The following is a 20,790-nucleotide window of genomic DNA, read 5'->3' as shown; positions in this document are numbered from 1 at the left end:
TAAATACATTGGTCATGATGGGAGTTTTTGTATGTTGTTGTTCATTAAGAAGAGTCACATGTTTAAAATAACAAGCATCCACAAAGATGTCAGCACATACTACGTCAAATTAGTACCAAAGACCTTAAGGGCATTTGGCAGCTGGAGTGACAAGACCAAACCTTCACACTTGGCAGTATCAAAGAGGCAAAAAAGGAATAGAAGTTCTGATCAGAAGTTCAGCTTAGTTTATTAGGTCTCACTTGAAAATATACCTTTCAGTGGAGCTTAGAGCAAGCTCTAGACTAAAATATTTACTTTCAGTCATTTAGTTTCTCAAGGCAAGCACCATATCTTTTAAAATCTGGGAAGCAATTAGTATTTTGGAGCTACCTGTGCGTAACAAAGGAGGCCACGGGAATGGCCAAAATGTCACCATAGGTGTGTGCGCACACACCCACCCCTGTGCAAGTCCAGTGCCACAATGGCTTAACTAAGAGAATGTATCTTGCAAAAGGACAGTATAAGTTATTCACCTTCAAGATAATGATAGAAAGAGAAGAATATTTGGTTGATGGGATGTTGCTGGAAAAGGGAAAATGGCCATTGCCTTCTAAAAACCGTTTTGTGGTCAGCCGAAGTCACCACGTGTCCATCTCAGCCAGCTGGGCACAACCAGCAAAAACCCCACTGAGGTTTCCTGCAAAGCCAGTGAAATCAGGCAAATTCCACAAGACCTTCCAGCTCTTATTTAAAAAAAAAAAAGTAAAATAAAATAAATTAATAAGTAGGAAAACTTGTTACATGTTGTAACACATTGTTACATGTTGTAACTCCTCCCTGGCAGGTAACAGCACACTGGGCTGAGCCCAGGCTGGGTAATAAATAACTTAGTTTTTGTTCTGTACAAAATTGTTCTCTTAAAGCTCCATTGCACTATGCCAGCATTGTACAACACTGTTAAGACAAATGAAGGGAGAAAATTATTGTGAGAATTGCACAGATCTGGTGGGAAGGAACCCCGCTGTCCCCAAGGCAAGAATAGCAGGATTAAGAGGTAAACAGGGAAAAATAGGAGACGAGGGTATAAATCACAGCAATAAAATTGGAGTTAACTCTGGGTTTCGCTGAACTGAATTGAGGGTTCGTATTTTGGTTTAAAATAAGCACTTTGGTGAGAAGGTGGTGAGCTGGCTTTGTGGGTAGGGTACTGCGCTGGCACCTGGGTTTTGGTCCAACCCTTACGCAGGTATTTTGCATTCCAGCAGACAACATTAAACCTTTCCTATAGCTCAGGCCTCTGCAAGGCTGCTATTTCTCTATTTCCCAGACATGTTCTGGTAACAAACCCACTGCCAAGGGAAAGATATTCAACAGCCAGTGATGAAAGGCAGGTAAGAACAGACACAACGACCAGCCAACCAGTTGTGTGGAAATCTCTGAATTTTTTTATTCAAGCGTCCGTAGGTGAGTACAGATCTACAGTGACTACACATTAAATAAGCCATGCTTTGTTCAGTTTGGTCATAAGGTCAGTACTCTTGGAAGAGAAGACTGACATGAAAAGGCCCACAGCTTGAAGCAACACAAGCATTGTTGCAGGCATCAGAGCGCTGCAGCCTGGTGTCCACACGAGGCTGAACAACCGTGCCAGCAGAACTGCACCTGCAGCCTGAGAGAGCCCTAACGAACCCAACCAGCTCCAGGCATCAATGAAGCTTCATTCCTCTCTGGTTTCAAAGGGAGCAGGATGTCCAGTGGAGGACAATGAATGCCAAACCATTACACACCACAATAGGCACCCAACTGGCAGTGAGACACTGCATACAACAGTCACAGCGGATAATGTCATCATTGCTAACCACAAACAGCCAGGGAAATACAGCACCTCTTAGCAACCATGCTTTGAAACATTGCCAACAAACAAAATGGGAAAAGGTGGCCATGTTTAGCTGAAAACAGTTGATGCCCAAAGTATTATTTTTGCATCCAGCATGCACTAAATACTGAGATAAAACTTCCATTGAGCTCAAGAGCATGGTTATGTCAGAAGGAAGGGCAGGCCATTTTGATCTTCTATACTGGTACTGGAACAGGTTGCCCAGAGAGCTGGTAGGTGCACCATCCCTGAAAACATTCAAGGTCAGGTTGGATGGGGCTCTGAGCAACCTGATCTAGTTGAAGACCCCATTGCAGAGGGGTTGGACTAGATGATCTTTAAAGGTTCCCTTCAACACAACACAAACCATTCTATGATTCTGTATCTGTGTCATGACAATTAACACTGCTCTCCCCTTGCTCTGCCCCTTCTGTTTGCTGCCTGGCCTTCTTCACCCTTCAGGTGCACGACTGGTGCAGCTGGCTCAGCAAAGCCCTTTTACCCTTTTCTTCAGAAACAAAAGGCGCAAAATATCCCATAGCAAGGGTTTCTCCCAATATTTGTTTCATTTATTTCTTTTGTGCTTTCTGTCTTCAGCCTTCCTTAAAAACGTAATTCCTATTTCTGTCACAGCATCGCCCTTCAGCCTGTCCTGGAGGAAGGTAACTTCTGCTGCTAAGTGAACCTAGAAAGAATCAGATCTGATCAGTTAAGGCAAAGGAATGCCCAGTTTTTCCTGCTCCTCCAGTATAATGAGCTTTTTCTCTCTCTCTTACCACAAGGGGACCCCCTTTCTCAGGTTTCATAAGAAACAGATTTCTAGATTGTTTTAAAATATCTTTCCCAACTAAATTAATTAAAAGGAAGTTAATATACACTGGAATCTGTATAATGCATTACCCTTCATTGCAGCGATTTGCTTTCTTCCAAGAACCTAAATTGTGTACTTGGTGACTCTGTGATCACAAAATTTCCTGGTCATGCACTAATACTTCTGATATGATACTTTTGTTAATTAGTCTTATATCAGATACTATAATTCTGAGACTGATGTACATACATAATACTTGTACAGTTTTTGTTTTCTGGAACCATAAGACATATGACAAATTAGATACTGACAGAAATATAAAGCAGCCTAAAAGGTATCTCCTGGAAAACAGAAACTGTATAACTCGCTGACTTTCACATCAAGTCCTTTGTTTATTCTTTTGTAAAATTCTTAAATTTAAGAACAAGGTAAGGAACGTTACCTGATACACTTCTGATGCTTTGGTTTTAACACCATACTCATCCAGACTTTGTTCTCCCTTTCAGCAGGAACTGCAGTAATCTGAGAATATTATCTTCATGTATTTAGAAAGAATCAGGGATGGCTATTGCTGGTTACTCCTCTGCAGGCAAATGAGATAGGCTCAAGGAGCAGTGGAGGAGCCCAGCATGCCCCCCTGGCTCTCTCTATGTTTTAGCTGGCTCCACAGTCCCACCTGGCTTTTGCACCTGAGTCAGCCACTGAAGACCCAAGCAGGGACAGTGTGGAGGTGAGTCAACCTGTGTGCTTCTCTGCCTCAGGATCCAGGGTCAGTCTGGCCCTCTGTTTATGTAGACATAGTCATTTAATCTGAGAGATTAAACACTACTATATTTCCTTCATTTACCTGAGCAAGTGGGTTTGTTTTCCTGTGCCTCTGCATATTAACAAACAAAGGAAAAAACAGATCTGCACTTCCTTACCATCTCCAAGGCACCTCGAATCACCCCACAGAGGAGGTTACAGTAGCAAAGGGATGCTCGTTCTGCTGGCAGCTCCTCCACAAAGTCCACGAGTGGGTTCTTGTCCAGGATTAAGGAGAACTCATTTCCTGCGGCACTGCTGCAGCTCACACTGGCGGTGACCCCAAGGTACATCTTGAAAGCAACCTGCAAAAGGATGAAACTCAGCGGCTTCAATCTGTTGTGTGCAAACCAGAGGGCAAACTTTAGGATGCAGCACCCTGTAGACCAGCTTTACCCTGGGAAAATAGGGGAAAGGGAGAGACAGGCTGGAAATTGAACTAGATTTCTCTCTTCTGTGATCAGCTTGAGCCAGAGATGCAAATCTGGAGCTGTGTGACACTCCAGGGGAGTACAGCAGAAGGCTATTTATTCTGTCTTTGATGTTCCTCCGTTTACAACCCCATACAAAGTGGTTTTATTGTTACCACTCGTCTGCTTTCAGCTGTGTCACACTCCCCCCCGCCCTGGGACCATTAGCATCTATATTAGGTTCCTCACTACCTTGACGGCAACTTTGATAATCACAGCTCAAGAACTCCTGCAGCTGGTGAGTGTGTGTTTTCACTTTGATCTCTACCTGCAGTCACACAAAAAAAAAAAAGAAACAACCCAAAAAAAACCCCAACCCAACCAAGCGGAAGACTGCCAAGACAGAGCATTGCTGGCTTTCCCTTCTACTAGCGCTGAGCGTTACTGTAAACGTGCAACATCTGCTGTGCTGGTGGAGGGGTCCCCTGTGAGAGCGTTTCTCCAGACGGTGACATCACGGCGTTATCTGGAGAGCGGGGCGGCGGGCAGCTCGCAGCAGCCTGCTCCTCCTCTGAGAGCTCTCCCCGGCTGCACCGCTACCCACTGCCGCGGCTGAAGACAAAAAGTGGTCTTGATTTTTCGCCTCCGTAGTGAGTATCAAACATGGACGGTTTCCAAACGATCCTGAAATTCTTTATGAACCAGAAAACTGCCATAGGTTACAGTTTTATGGCGCTGCTGACAATGGGAGGTGAACGAGTGTTTTCTCTTGTTGCTTTCAGATGCCCCTGCAGCCACGAAAACTTCAGATACGGTTTGGTATTTCTCTTCTCCCCAGCTTTTGTTTTGCTAGTTATTGGTTATTTCTTGAACAGGAAGACCTGGAAACTCTTTACAGGCTGCTGGGTGAATCCCAGGAAAATATTCCCCAGAGGGAATACCTGCCATTTCTTTTATGTCTTTGGACAAATCACTTTAAATGCTCTGGTAGCCCCAGTGATGTGGCTTTCTGTGGCTTTGCTCAACGGGACTTTTTATGAATGTGCCATGAGTGGCTTGAAAAATCCTGCCTACCTACAAGCAGTTTGCTATGGCAAATCTGAGAAGTGCTTTGAGGAGCTGCACAAAGTGGCCTGTGACAAGAGCTCCATGCCCTTTGCAGAGAGCGACGAACTGAAACGAACTCTTCAAGCACAGTCCCAGGTAAGAAAAATAAACAAAGAGTATTACACAGTTTGTACTGCTGCTGTGATTTATCTGTGGAAGACCCTGATGTCAGATTCTAATGTAAAACCACTGGTTTCACATAAACAAAGTTTTGGCATGATGCAGCGTAACAAAATAAAATCAATCTATCTTTTAGTTCAGTTTGAGCTGTGCCATACTTCCTGGGGGGTCCCACTGACAGCAGGATCAATAAGACAGGATAACTCAAAGCTTTCATCCTGAATTAATATTGCTCTAAAGAGAAAAGAAACTACTGGATTGTTTAGGAGGCTGAATTAACAGATGTCACCCCATTAAAGGGGTCTGTTCTATTAAAAAATCCATACCACACTCTCTTATTTCATACCATCATGGTACTGTAATGAAATCTCAGATCACTAACAGTAGGAAAAAATGTGGAAAATAAGATTTGTGACAGATTTGTGTCTGCTTACGTAATGTGTTCCTGTTTGCATTCCTCATTTCATTATGCCAGATGACAGCATATTTTTGTCCTGCTTGGAGGAAGGAAGAAACACTAAAATACAAGAAGAAGAACATGCGAAGCTGAGATTGTATTACATTTTACTATATTCGTGTGATACAGTTCTGCTCACTGCCTTGTAACATAAATAAATTCAGAAACAAAAATCAAAACAAAGGGGGAAAAAGAAAGGGAAAAAAAAAGGCTACAGAAAATGATGGAAAGATTATTGTCAGCATGAAGGAAAAACACTCTGTGGAGCCAGCAAGTTTGTGTCAGGCAATTGTATCCATATGGAGCCATTTCCTCCCCAAGAGCTGGTTTTACTTTCAAGTCCTCATGCAAATAAGAGCAGAATGCAGACAAATCCTGCACTGCAGACAAAGCAATTTATTTGAGAGTTTTAGAAGAAAATAACAGATAGTGCTTACTGCAATAGTTGTATGTATAGGAAATAGTGAAAGGCTAGTGACTCAGTTTGTAGCATTAGAATACATGGGTTCATTCTCCAAGCTGCAAGAAAGTGAAAAGCTACTGAAAAGAGCAGTTTCTCAAATGTCCATAGAAATCATCAGTAACTACAAAGTGATTGGAATAATAAAAGAAAGTAAAGTCCCTAAGAATAGAAAGTAAAGTCCCTAAGAATAATTGTTTGTCAAGCTTCTCCGCTTCACATACTTCCCTGAGGGAACTTTCTGCATTCCCTCAGCTAAATATAGCGTTTTATTGGCAGTTATTTTTTTAACATCAGTGGAAGAGTTCACACGAGAAATGGTGCAGTTCTCTGTATCATCACCATTAAAGCATGGAAAATCAGTTCCGGTTCATATGGGTCTCTGAAACCCACAGAATATTTGTTCCACACTGGAATTTGTTCCGCTGTTTGAAAACAAGTGACATTGCAGTAGAGTAGGTGGGTAAAACCATTGGCCAGGCCAGTGGCATTAGGCATGAAAAAACTGTGTTCACACCCCTGCTCTCCTTAAAGCAGAACATTCCCCAGTAACAATTTGAAGCACATTTTTCCATCCTCTGCCCCTGCTCTAATCCCGGATGTAGCTCTTTCCTTTAATATGTTCCTGATAGATTTTTGTCAAACTCTGAAGTTGCTACAAAAAAAGTTCAGCAAAACCAAAGTTCTCTCAAAATACAGCAACTATTTCTAATCATTGTGTGGGTGAATTGGACTCTATTCCAGTGCCAACACAGACCTGCCAATGCACGTGCTATTTCTTCTCTCTCATGCCCTCTCCTCCCAGCTTTCTCACAGATTGGGCAAGAAGTTAATTTTAAACCAGTTTTGGCATAATAATGATTTTCCACTACAAAGGCCTGATTCATCAAAGTCAAAAAATGTTCAAAAGAATAGCTTAGATTTCAGTGAACCTCCTGGTAAAAGAATTTGGGGAAAACTTTTTAAGTTTAAGACTATCTTTTATAGTCTTGTTAGCTAATTAATGCTAAAACAGTTCTAGTTGTTGTTTGGGTTTTTTTAAAAAATTAAAAGAAGTCTGAAAATAACACATCTTAAAATGGTCACAGTTTAAAAGGTTGATTGTTCTGGGACAGAAGTTACTTACCCTTTTTGCTTTTGTAGTTTGTCACAATTCAGAATTGTGTCTTAATCCTAATTTTTGCTGGGTAATTTTATTTAACGCTTTCAGGAGAGAAAACCATTTACCAGATTTGATTCTCCCTATGAACTTGTTCCCTTTGTGTGACAGAATTCAGTGAGCAATTCCAATAGTTTTGCAATAAACTCTCATCAACATCCTCTCTAAATTACCCAGATGCTACTCCTGCTCTTAGGTCCTCTCTGTTTTCCATATAGCTCTATTTACCCATAACATTATTTGATTGATCATTTAGACCTTTGATTGACCATTTAGACCTCTTAGATTTTTCTTCATGCACAGTCTTTTAGTTGAGGTCTGATTTGAGATCATCTGTCCCTGAACCTGAAAAGCCCTTCTGCTGGACATGTCTCCAGCTGTTGTTATCCAAGTTCCTTTAGTTATAAAACCGACGGGGGAGACAGCCAGACTCTAGTATAAGCCAACTTTTCTTGAGAGTTTTACTGTAAAAATCAACAGCTTTTGCTTTCCTGAGAAGGAGACATCAAAATGAGTGCTATTGAGAAGCCTCAATCCTGATTTCTTGGGCCCCATATGGAAGCCCCATTAACACTAATGCCAGCCCCTGAATGCAAACTGGGAATGAGATGCCTGCAGCAGGGTCCCAAGAGGAGCAGCAGGTCCCCCATACACAGTGTGGTCATTCTGTTGGACACTCTTAATTTAAGTAGCATTTTCGCTTGGGCCTTTTTAAACTGAAACTCATTTCTTTTATTTTCTCAGATTTTAGGCTGGTGTGTGATAGTCACCACGGCTCTTCTCTCCCTGCTAACCACTTGCTGTGCCAGCTGCCAGTCCAAAGTCAGCCACCTCCAGCTGATGTTCTGGAGGGTGTACATGGAGAAGGAGAAGGAGCAACTGGAGCAGATTTTCCAGCTATACGCCACCAAGCTGAGCGAGAGAAATCTAAAGTGCTTTTTTGAGAACAAGGAACCAGAAGCGATTCCCCTGCCAACTTTTCAGGCATGGGAAGATGCTTCCCAGCTCTACTCTTTCAGCAGCAGCAAACAGCATTACAGCACAATTCACAGGCTGGTTGAAGAAGGCCAGAAAAAAACCAATGAGGAAAGAGAGACAATGCTAGACTTTGTAGACAGAAGGGAAATACCATAGATAAATATATTCCAGCTTTTTTAATATCTTGCTAATATAGCATACTTCTTAGCTGGTTTCATCTCTATATTTTTTCACAATGGCCTCTTTCTTCATCATATTCCCTCCCAGTTACAAACTTACTCCAAAAGGATGGAATTAAATTATTTCCCTACATCACTGAAAAGGCTGCAGTCCTCCATGGCACCTAGGGTTCATGTCCTACTAACGTCACTGGTTCTGGATCAAGAGCTGACAGCAAAAAGAGATGACTAATGATTTATACAAGAGGATTTTAACAATATCCTATGTAAAAGGCTTGTAGTACATTTGTCCTATGTAAATCAAGAGACTATCATAAACTAACACCATTTAAAAGGTGTGAATATAACACTAGAAGACGAGTGTGACTTTCTGACAGCCCACAGAAAGTAAAGGCTTTTCCTTCCGGGTCATTTCCAGGCCATTTTCAGGCACAGCGTTGTTTTGAGGGACCAGTGGTCACTGAAGGCATCTCCTGTTGTAACTAGAATGCCACGGATGCTCACAGTGATCAGTCCTGGTCTTCTAGTCCCTGAGACATCTGCCTGTGACGTGGGGCAGCAACCTCCATTGATAGTGAGGTGCCAGGTAACTCTTCAGACAAACCTTACAGCCAAAGTGTAGGGTACCAAGAACTTGAAATTACCAAATGGTTCAGCATTTTTCTGTTTTTGTTAAAAAATAACCTGCTATTTTGAAACATAATCAGTTGTTGTTAGTTCTTTGCTACAATAATGAAAATGCATCACTGATGTTTTGCCTCCATGTTATCTTCTCCCACTGAGAATTTCGCTTTGTATGGCTATAAATCTGTTTTGAGAGTGTTTCAGGCACTGGCTGCAGTCTGTAGAGCTGCGTAATATTGTTTATACTGCGCCTGCAGACAGTGTACAACAGAGGGCCTGGAAGGAAATTCCACGCTTTAAGAAAAGAAAATATTTTTACAGCAGGCTGATTTTCATTTTTCTGAATATCTTAGGAAACTTAGTATCGGGAGCAAGAGGAACTGGCAGGCAACACAGGTGAAGTAACTGCACAATCAGTGCTTCTGAGAAATATGTTTCACCCCAGAGCCCTACGTTTTACCTCACCCACTTGGAATTCACCACGTGGCTCTCACACAGTTTTTTTCCCTGGGGTGACTGGGCAGGCTTTTATGCAGCATTTTACTGCCAGTCTCCCTGAGTCTGCAAAGAATCATACTCTTGCTCTGCTCGAATCAGGCTCTTATCAACAAACCAGGGTTTGTTGTAGGGTGCTCTACACAACTTTCTCATACTCACTGCACTTCTTTAGCAGAAAAAAGCATTCACCTACCTTTACAGACCATTACTCTTTTTAAAAATAAAACCCAAGAGTGAAACCGCTGTCTGCTTGGAATTTTCTTCGTGTGATTTGAAGAACTTGTGGTGTTCGAGCAAATGATTTTTATCCCAGCTGACCCACTTTACAGCAGACTTAGAACATGTTATAAGCCTATAATGCACCTGCTGCAGCTGAAAGCACAGAGGCAACACTGCCAAAATCAAAGTCACAACAGCAGGCACGTCTGACACCATGTCTGGCACACATGATTTTTCTCCCCAGACTCCTCTCCTGGTATAGCAACTATCTAATTCCAGGGTACATGTCGGTTCCCGTTTGTCCGCTTTTCTCTTTATGAGAGATGCCCCAACATCTACTGCCCAGCCCTGTCCTACCTCCTCCCTACACACAAGAGCAGAGGAGACACCACCTAACAAGTTGTCCTCACCGCCTGAGCCAAACTTCCCTTCACAAAGCCATCTTTCCACCTCCTTTCTCACTCATACCACAGAAAACCAAAGCAAGTGGGGATGCAAAGTGGAAGATGCTACTAAGCAGGTTAATGAGCTGACCAAGAAATATGACAAACAAGTTGGTTTATGTAAGGACGATGTCTCCACTGTGGTATTAGAGCTGGGACACAGAGGCAAAAGCATAGTTATCAGAGGGAAAGATGGGAAGACAGAAAGATCTCACTTTGGGCTTTTGGCACCCTCTTCTTCCTCAGGAGAAAGCTCAAAGCTCTGTATTTGAGTAGCCAGGACCATCTGAAACCAGAGTTTCCCAGGCTGGCCTTCCCCTTTATCATGAAGGGGCAAATCTGAGGTGCATTCTCCTCTCCTCATCCTTACCCTGCTCCATGCTCAGAGGTAACTCGTGTTGAGAGTGCCTCCACTTCTAAGAGCAGCTGCTGAACAAGTCACGCTGCAACGCGCGCCTGGCAGGAGCCTAAATCTCTCACTGACCCTCGTTCCCAGAGCTGTGTTACTCTGTGTTGTCTTACCAAAGTGCCTGTGACTGGATGCAATTGCCATGCGGATGCTGTAATATTTCTATAAAACCAGACAAAAACAGAAGCCAGTTTGTTCCTATGTTTTCAACTGGAATCCGGTTTTGGCAAATTTAACCCTGTCCCTCAAACAGCTACCACAAAAGCTGTTTCTTATCAACATTGTCCCTGAATTAAAGTTCAGCAGCTACCGTGGCAGCTCAGAAAGAAGCAAAGACTATAGTCAACACTATCCAAAACAAACTGGAAAAAAACCTGAACAGCAGAATCAACATTTTCTCTTGGAAAATTTAGATTTTACATTCATTCTGATGTCCATCAAAATATGAGTCCACAAATAAAATGGGAAACTTCTGCTCAATTCTCTGTGCTTTGTCCCTTAGTTTACTATTTATTTCCCTCCGTGAGAACCACATTTTCTCACTTAAATTCTCTTAACTCTTACGTTCTGCATCTGCTGCTCTGTCAAACTTCAGGTCTTTGTTACAAGAACAAAAACTAGTTAATCGTGCTAGGCCCACATATGTTTCCAATTTAGTTTCAGCTGTACTTTGCATTACGGTATGATGAATCTGTCCAAATTCTGTTGTTAAAATTTCCTGTGTAAAAGAGAACTTGCACGGAAACTATGCAAACACAGTAGCTGCTTTGCAATGGAGCACCAAGCTCAGGCAAAATTGAACAGTTATAAACTGAAAATTGTAAAAAAGTCTCAGCAGAAAAAAATAATTTAAGTACATAGGTAATTCATTTAATTAGATATGAACTTCTTTTTTTTAAAACCAGGCTATGAATGAACAGAAATTCCTTTAAAACTACTATACACAACTTCTCAGAGGGGAAAACAAAGGTCTTTTCCATCTTTCTTTGTGACTCCAAAAGACAGGGAAGTAAAATGAATGAGCAGTTTTAAAAGTTGCATCTATAAATCTCTCATTTCTTTCTATATGAAATATAAGAAAAAAGAATATTTATTTAGACATGTACAGAGGCTCACCATCAAAATGACATGCATGTATGTCTCTTTTGAAAATGCTACTTGCAACTCTACGGGATTATGTATTACTTCAAATAAGAAATCTACACAGACAGAATAAAAAATGTAGCACTGCCCTTTTTGCCCTTTTTCAAAGTCTCAACCAACATCCCATCTTTCTCAAGCAGCAAGAATAAAATTCATTACCATTTTGATGGTGCTCAAATACAGTCTAGAATTACTGAAATATTTAGGAGGCCACTAACTTATCAGTCCCTTTATATACTTCTGGAGACTCTTCACCACAAAATATTGTATGTGTAAGTAATGTTGCAAAGTAAGTGAAAAGACAAGCTGCTAAAAAAAATCAAAATCATAATTTCAGATGACATAATAACAGGATTAATGAAGCACCAGAATTAATCTGCTTAGAAGGGGAAAGGCTGCCAAAATTACATTTTTGCTAGCATACTTTTCATTCTTAATACTTTTCCACAGTCACTGTTTGGGAAGAGCAAGATGCTTTAAAGGTCTTGCCAACTGTTGTTGATTCCACGTACTCATAAACTTTTCTTTACTCTTTACAGTGCAGCACTTCATTTTTCAGTTTACTGTCTTGGTTTACTTAGTGCAGCAACCTGGGCTATGCATTTCCCTCTCACTGGTGAGATCTGAAAAGCAACATTTACCAGCTTCATAAATTCTGCCAACTTCTGTCAGACTTTCAAACTGGCCATATGTCAACATGTAGGGACCTTGTCTGGCAGCACCTCCCATGGGAAGGGGAACAACCCTGGGCTTGGGGGTGACATGGTTGGATTACCCCAGCCCTATTGGTCCCCAAGGGCCTCTCTACAAGCAGCTGCAGAGACACATGTTTGTGGACTTCACGGGGTACTGAGCCTCCACAATAAAGCCCATCTGTCCAGCCGCTGCTTTTTAGCAAGGGATGTATCCTGAGGCAGAGCACTGTATTAACACAGCTATGGAGTCTGTGAGCCAGCACTGGCTCACTGTGGACCAGAGGGACCAGCCAAGCTGCTGACACCTTCAGTACACACAGACATCTCCTGGGGCACGGTGACATTGTGCTACAGAAGGTAACATTATTATAGGATTAGATCTTAAACCAGAAGCTGTTTGTTTTTCGCATCTCTTTTGATCAGGTCAATGATGTCAACAACTTGTGAGGAGGAACTGAAGTAAAAACTTGATTTTGTAGGATTATAGAGTAAAATTATCACCCTCATTTCAAAAGCAATCCTCAGTTATCCTCAGATCCAAATTCTGAATCCAGTCTTGGACATTACTTCTTCAACTGAGCTTTGTTTTTTATATCATTCCTTAATTGCTTTGCATTTTCTTATCACAATCTGCCAGTGAGCAGAAAGCCTACTTTTACATGGCCTGTTTTATTTCTTTATTCAGTCCTGACTGTAACCACGTAAAGTCCCAGCACCAACACGAGAAGTCAGTGAGCACCATGGGAACTCAGTGTAGGAGGACTCACTTTGGCTCATCATCAAAACTCGTTGGCTCTTCTCCAGTCCAGTATAAGCTAGCAGTAAACCCCAGGCTTTGCAGTCTGAACCAGTGGTTGAAGATTTAAGCCCTCAGTAACTGCCTTAGGTGCACCTTTCCTCTGATGTTTATTTCTTAATATGGCAAGGTGGCTTTCTACTCCTCATTTTATGTTTTTTCCTTTGCTTCATCTCTTTCCATTTCCACAGGGAACACCCACAGCCTGGTCTTACAGACTTCCCCTTCGCTTTCCAAAGGACTGCAGGATAACAGCTATGCGTACAGGATGTTGAACTACTTGAACTACTTAACTGCCTTAATTACTTTAACTTTTACCTGGCTTTACTTTACGTGCTCATCCTCAAACAGATTTCTACATCTGAAGAGTTACTGCAGTTAAGTATTTAAGCCCTTTCTCCTGGCTGGGAACACGACTGCTGGAGACTTAAAGAGATCATGTAAACAGCTGTATAATTCTGAACCAGCAGCTTTAAGAGCTTATTTGCAGTTATGTGCTGGGTCATTTTGCATATGTTTTGTTGGTACGTGCCTCAGACAAATGTGCTTGAAGACTATTCAAAAATGTTTTGCCAAAGAAATGTGAAAATGCTCTCCATATCATATTTTGCCTGAGAAAGGTTATACTCCTACTGCAGAACTCTTTTAGTTTTCTAAAAATAGTCTTTTCAAGAGACTGTGTGCTTTAAAGTTTGTTCCAATCTTTCCAAGTACTTTTATTTCTCTCAGCAAGTTTCTTTTGAAACATAACCTGCAGAGAAACAGTGTCTTTTTCCTTACTTTGATGGCTAATTTCTCACTGTATTTTGTTGTTGAATCCTCTGTACTTAAGAATGATGGTTCAACTGTACTAAAGTACATTAACCAGTTCTGTGGTTCTGACAACCTTTGTAGTAAACTTACCACTGTGGGTTTATCAAGACCATCCTATCCCACCAAACATGACATTTTTTGTATTCTGTTGAATGTCAAATTTTTTCCCAGCTCGACGTAGCACTATGCTACAGATGTAGAAACTGATGTCTCCTTTCAAGGCCAATCTCTATGAGCTACTGGTTGATATGAAGTTGTAGACAAGGAAAAGGCTGTATTTCACCCAATGGAAGCATGGGTATGATTGTGGAGATGAAGGGTTTTAGATAAGACATGCATGATATCGCAGAAAATGCAGGTAACTGTTTTGGAGCAAAGTGATGGAGGAGGGAAAAACTAAGACCACTGAAACTGATGAAGCTCTAGAGAATATAAATCTTACTTACCTGTGCAATCATGTCTGCAGTTTCAGAATAACTGCGGCACTTTTTCACAGCTGAACGAGCCAAAAAATCATCAATCAGCCTTATGCCAATGCTGTATCCCCTAAGGAGAAAACAAAGAAAGTTAACATCCAAAATGGGGATCTTCTTTCCACCTACCATCTCCATAATCTGTCTCTTGGGTTTTCTCAGCAAAACTGCTCCATGTTCCTAAATGAATGGCATTAAGGACAACAGATTTTGCTGGTCTAGATTATTCTTTCTACCACATATTGCAGCACAGTGGGATTGCTCTTCATGTAGTCATTTAAAGAGTCATACTCCTTTAAGCATGATACTCCTGGCACGTATGATATGCATGTTATGTACACATTGTTTATACATACATTTATATTTAAATATATGAATAAATATTAGATGTTAGATATATGAGTATAATATAAAAATAATATACAGATAATACACCTGATTAATACTGCTTTGTCACTAAAAACAGGATAGGATACCATAGCATAGGATTTTCTCCATTCCTCTGTGATTCCCAGAGTTCATTTCACACTGTTTCTGCCAAGAACAAAGCAACTGCCCCTTCAGGTCACAGCATTCATCTCTGGGCTGGTATGGAGTACAGCAAATCCTGGGCACCCTCACTGCAGCATTCAGGTGCCAGGAGAACCCACAGGAAATGGACTCACACCTGATTTTCACTTTATCCTCTTACCTCTTCACCTCATTTTTTGCTCTTCCTCCACAAATTCCCTCTGCCCTTTTTCTAACGTGTTCTCTCCCTTCATCTACTAGTTGCAGAAAGAAATCAAGTAACTACATGGTGTGCAAAATAGCTAAGCCTCTCAGCATTTTTTGAAAATGGGAAAGAGATTGACACCAATGTTACGAAAGAATGTGATCTCAACTCAGAAATATTTTTAGGGAATTTTTCCTTTCCATTTATGTGGATGTTGGCAGTCTCTGCCTGTTTGTCAGAGGCCCTACACCCTCAGTGAAGCAGCCTGAACTCAATGGAGTTTCTTACTGATTTTGTACCACGTCTTTGACAAGAAGTCAAAAAGTGATCTGATGTCTAATGTGATGACAAGACCAAAAAGTGGTTTTGGCAGCATGAAGTTATATGTTCTGCATCAGAAAACAATGAAATATTTATTTATTGCCTAAATAGCAATGCCAATAATGTTGGTAAATATGTCATCAGCAGTTAGCAAGGTATTTATTGCTGATGTACAGGACTACTTAGAAACTTTTCAACTTTTATGCCTTAGATTTGCAAAGTCAAATGAATAATAAATTGCTAAGCAGCTATTTGGCAACTGTACAGCAAAAACCCACCCTTCTCATTATGGATTATATATGTACATATATATATATAGAGAGAGAGAGCTAAGAATACTGTCCCCAACTGTGACAGGTCTTCTTCCTCAAGCTGAGCTGTCTTCATCTTCACAGAAATAATGATGGCCATATTGCTTTAATGAAACCTGTCACTATTTTATCAAGTCTTTATCAAGACAAAAAAAGAGATTTTATAGAAACAGCTATAATAATAGAAACACAAGAAGCAAGATAAGTCTCCATATCTTCCAAAACTACCCTTCAATAATTTCTACCATAGCATCATAAAGAATCCTGTGTATTTTTGAAACATTTTTTTTCACCAGAGCTGAATGAGAGATGAATACAGAATAAATATCTGAGGGATATTGTCCCTTCTTAGTTTGTGAATATATTACTTTTCTTTTTCCCAAGCAATGATTTTGGTTTTTTACTCACTTCCACCAATAGCTATCAGACTATAGCTTGTTTGCAAACTTTCAGATTAATAATAAAATGGTCAGGTATTGGGTCCATTGTGATCGCTATAAATTCAGAGGGTCAAAGCCAGGCACCTGAATTACACCCTCAGAAAAGGTGACTGACTACAAAAGGAAGCTGCCTATTGACTGAATCACCTCAGCCAAATCCCTACAACCTGGAATTGTGACTACTTCTTAGCTGTCCGAGTCACAAACCCATGTGTAGCTAGATGAGGGGCAGCCACAGGAAGGTCACATCCACAGTGAACACAGAAATGCATGTTAACTAGAAAATACCCATGAGAAACAAAAAGCTTGTCTAATTTTAAATAACATAGGTATGAAGAAACAGAAGAGGAAAGTTAACATGGAAGTTGAAATTAAATACATGGATATAGGAGAAGAAATTTAGAACTTTTTATTATTAATTAGCATAACAAAGGATCAACAAGGAACATGCATAAACTATCAAAACGATTTGACAGTTTTCTTCTAAGAATTCAAAATCTAATTGCTGATCTTTATTCACAAATTAGCATAATTTCTGTTGACAGAATATTGAACCTTATCACCATGAGCTCTTTAATCCTAGACAAAGTGATGGAACTCGTAAGATAACAGACATAAAGCCAAAAGGTAACATATAGGTGGACCAATAGCACTATCGATAGAGTTGAACTTTTAAAGAAGTACTTACATTCTGTCTAAACAGATGTTGACATCTTCATCTTTTTCGTAGTCCTTGCACAGTTGGGCGACCAAAGCCCCATACGTGAGTACAAAAAGTTCTCTGCTCTGCCAGAAAAGGTAAAAATTAAAAATGAAGCAAACTAGAATCAAATTTCTCCAAACTTTTGAGCTGTTAGTGTATTAAAAGTAAGTAAAAATAACATTTACGTTAACGAAGAAACTTTTGTCCACAATGTGTAATCACTGTAATCCCTAAATCAAGTGTGACAGAATCTGACTTGATCATCACTTAAATCTCTGTACAAGAAGCTTGCCTGCCAGAAATACCATTTCTTGGGATATAGCTACTTTCATCAGGTGCATTCCTGCATCCTGTAACTGTGCATACATATGTTGCATTGATAGAAGCTGTCAAATGCCATCCAAGATTAATGACAAGCATTTAATTGGAGGAAGAATAATAGAGTCAATGAGCTATTATTCCTTTTACAACAGGAACAACAGTATATACACTGAAATGCCAGTTCCTTCGCAAAGGTATGGTTGATCTGATTTAAATCATCTGCTGCTTTCCCAAAAAACCCCCCAAAAGTCCCAAAAGTAGATATAAAAATTAGCTCAGAATAATGAAAAAATACTATAATCCGTACAAGTGCAAAGAATAACAACAAGCAGCGTAGTCAAGTCCCATTGACATTTCCCCTTCTTTATCAGATTTTACAACTAACTGGAGTCACTACCAATACTCGCTCTCCAAATGCCTGGATAATCTCAGTGGGACATTACTTCTGTATCTTAATACAGAAGATGTGGTTGGTATGGCTCCACCCCATGAGGAAGGTGAAGGGGTTGGATGAGGATCACAGCCACCTGCTCAAGGAACACGGAGAGCAACTGAGGAGGTCAGAGACATATCCCTGCACAGATCCTGTCACAAGCACTGGTCTGGGATCTTTAGCTGTCCACCAACCTGGAGGAATGTTTGCTTCCCTCCCTGCCTTGCCAGATCAGACCTGTGGCACTGCAGAATTCACTGTATTTAGCAGGAGTAGCAGCTGGCTTTTAGGGGAGAGGCTAGGTTGACTCCTGCTAAACATCTTGGACAGGAATTAATTAAAGGAAGTGCTACAGGCCTGTGGCACATGGGCAGACTAGAAGTGCCTTTAGTTTATAGCCTGTGGAAAAATAATGGTAAATGCCAAGGAAAACAATAGAACAAATCACACACGGAAAGGAAGAATGGTTTGGCGGAAAGACCTCTTCCTGCTCCCATTGCATCAAAAGTGTGGAGTTTAATCAATGTTCCCATTTTAACAAGGCACTCCTCAAAATCTTAAGTAGTATGGAACCACTTCCTAAACTCGCCCTGGTGATAACTCCTGACTTCAATAATAGTGCATACTGCCAAATTCTCGTTAACAAGTTTTTAATGGAGTAAATGGATGTCATATAGGTTCTGCATTGTTCTAGTCTCAGCAAAAAGTCTGTGTTGTAATAAATAACCTTAGAGAAACTTAAGCATACTTTATCAACATAATTGTATTTATCAGCCACACTTGTGATCCATAAACTTCTGTATATTAACTTTAATTATACCTTTATATTCTTCTGTTTCTTTTTCAGTGGAGACCTCTGTCGCCTTTTCAGAAATCGACACAACATTGTCTTTTCCTTACTAGCAACTTCCTCTCTCTTCAGTTTGTTATACATAAGTATACATGTACATGTGTCATAATTATACTTTTAGATGCAAACATATTCTCTTTTTTTAAACCACTGTGGCCTTATTTCCCCATTATGGAACTTTGGTTGTTTGGACTTGTGGTAAAATATTCCTAAACAGTTAGAAATTTTCAACCACACATAAAGATTCTGATGAAACTTGCTATACGAATTTTTCATCTTTAGACACACCACTGCCAGAGAACAAGAAGGAGAATTACTGGTATCTTTAGTGGCACAGAATACTGCTTTTTGTAACCGTGCAGTTTAAGAAGGCCTCTTGGGAAAATTTTGTATGCAGTATATTTAAAACAATTGCTGGAGCTTTAGGAGAATATTAACATGAAGTGCAGAAAAAGAAGGAAGTTTTGGTCTATAGAACTTGTACTTGATAGAATTTGGTGCTATGGGTCAAAGTCATCATTTATAGACAACGGTTACAGTTTTACCATTGTTTCCCCACAAACCAGATTTTGGCCTTTAAGCCAGATGTGGAGACCCTGTGATGGTGCACTCCCTGTGCATAGAAAAAGTGCAACTTTAGGAGGATGAAGAAAGACCCCTGCTTGTGCAACATAAACCCCAAAAGAAGATGTGGTCTGCTATGCAGGAGGCACCCAGTGAGTACCAGCTGTGCTGTGGTCCCAGATGAACCACCTCTTCCCATAACTGTTCACGGGGTAGAGATGTGGCCACTGTTTCTTTTCTCCAAAACAAAAACAGAGATTTGGCCTCAAGGATTCACATTGAGGGCAGGACTGTCTGAAAATCATTTAATGCCATAGGCAAGGTAGCTGGAGATATGAAGGACCCTAGAGCAAATCTCAGTATTACTGCTCAAACAGTCTCCAAGTCCTATGGACAGGCTTTTTTATGTCACTGCTTAATAGCTGTCAGCTTTTGGCAGCTCACAAGGGGGTCCCACTGTAGCCACAAATGCTGCCGGCGCTTCTGTTCTCATACCGGCAGACTCATCCCCATCTTTTCAGTCCTTTCAAGCTATTTGGAAATATGACTGTATAAAAAACATCATCAATGCAATAACAGCTTATTCTCAGTCATGCACAATTTTAATAGCACATTACAAAAATGTCTTACTATTTTGTGGTACTCCTGCTTTCTTCCTGGTAGCCGAGACATGTTGCTTGTGTAACACCTGATGTATTTGATGGTCAGTTTATGTCTTGTCTTCCTCAGGCAGCATAGTTTTCTCTCAATGACTGTGTTTCCTCTTTCCCTTCTTTAAAGTTTTCTCCTTTCTGCTCTTCTGCCTTTTGCATGAGACGTGTTTACTGCAATCTGTAATGCTGATGATGCTCCTCCTATTCTCTGCGTGTACTGAGCCCTCTGGGAGGAATTCAACTGGCAACAGATCTGCCCCTGTACACAACATAAATAACCGCTCCATCCATAGGAATGATTTGTAATCAAATACACAGCAAACAGCCATGGGAAGTCACACCAGGCAGCCCCAAGAGATTCACAGGTCTTACATTTTTAGGGACAGCAAATTCACTCTGTTGCTTGTGTCAGGTTTTGGTGTTGGGAGAGTTAACAGAAGCTGCCCCTCTGAAGAATAAAAACAAAATTGCAAGATAATGTTGTGCAAGGTAATTAAAAATTGATAATTTTCAACTTAAAGGAGCTATAGTCTTTCTGTCAGCTCTGACTGCTCTAGTCCGGTGAGGTAACGTCTGTCTATGAGTTACAAGGCACTACTACCACCACGCTTCTGCAAAGCTGGCAGGACAGACCTAGAGCACCCAGAATCCCAGAGGAATAAACTGTGTGCCTGCTACAGCTGCCAGCTTGTGCAAATGGCACTTCCATTAACGAAGTTTCATTCTTGACATATTATAACCTCCATTTGCAAACATCCCTGCTATCAACATCCAGGAAGGTTTAGCTTACTTTGTCTGTTTTCCCCTAAAGTAAATTTGGCTTATTTTGTTAGTTTAGATTTGCAGTAAATTTAGTCTACGGTCACTAGCGAATTTAGAAATTAACTAGGTAGCTGTCTTCCCTTATAGGGCTTATCTCCACATACATTCACAGTAAGGTGTCTCGGGTAAGGAAGTAAAAATACATGGCCTCATCTGAATGCCACACTGTTATTAAATTTCTGTTAATTAATAGACTCAGTG

The 20,790-nt window shown here is 40.7% G+C and overlaps 2 protein-coding genes across 2 annotated transcripts; one reads left to right on the top strand and one right to left on the bottom strand.

Moving 5' to 3' along the window:
- Nucleotides 1–1,444: 1,444 nt before the first annotated feature.
- Nucleotides 1,445–19,971, bottom strand: TRAPPC3L (trafficking protein particle complex 3-like). The gene is made up of 5 exons (XM_014964385.1): nucleotides 19,745–19,971; nucleotides 16,932–17,029; nucleotides 14,430–14,529; nucleotides 3,593–3,778; nucleotides 1,445–2,543 (listed from the first exon to the last, which is right to left on the bottom strand). Exons 1-5 carry the CDS (start codon nucleotides 19,784–19,786, stop codon nucleotides 2,424–2,426), a joined length of 546 nt encoding a protein of 181 aa, XP_014819871.1. The 5' UTR covers nucleotides 19,787–19,971; the 3' UTR covers nucleotides 1,445–2,423.
- On the top strand, nucleotides 4,340–10,989 carry FAM26E (family with sequence similarity 26 member E). The gene is made up of 2 exons (XM_014964383.1): nucleotides 4,340–5,086; nucleotides 7,931–10,989. Exons 1-2 carry the CDS (start codon nucleotides 4,547–4,549, stop codon nucleotides 8,318–8,320), a joined length of 930 nt encoding a protein of 309 aa, XP_014819869.1. The 5' UTR covers nucleotides 4,340–4,546; the 3' UTR covers nucleotides 8,321–10,989.
- Nucleotides 19,972–20,790: the final 819 nt, after the last annotated feature.

The sequence above is a fragment of the Calidris pugnax genome, unplaced genomic scaffold, assembly GCF_001431845.1.
Source record: "Calidris pugnax isolate Ruff unplaced genomic scaffold, ASM143184v1 scaffold219, whole genome shotgun sequence".
In the NCBI taxonomy this organism is placed as follows: Eukaryota; Metazoa; Chordata; class Aves; order Charadriiformes; family Scolopacidae; genus Calidris; species Calidris pugnax.
The sequence above is the reverse complement of the archived record's forward strand: the minus strand, read 5'-3'. Positions and strand labels throughout refer to the sequence as shown.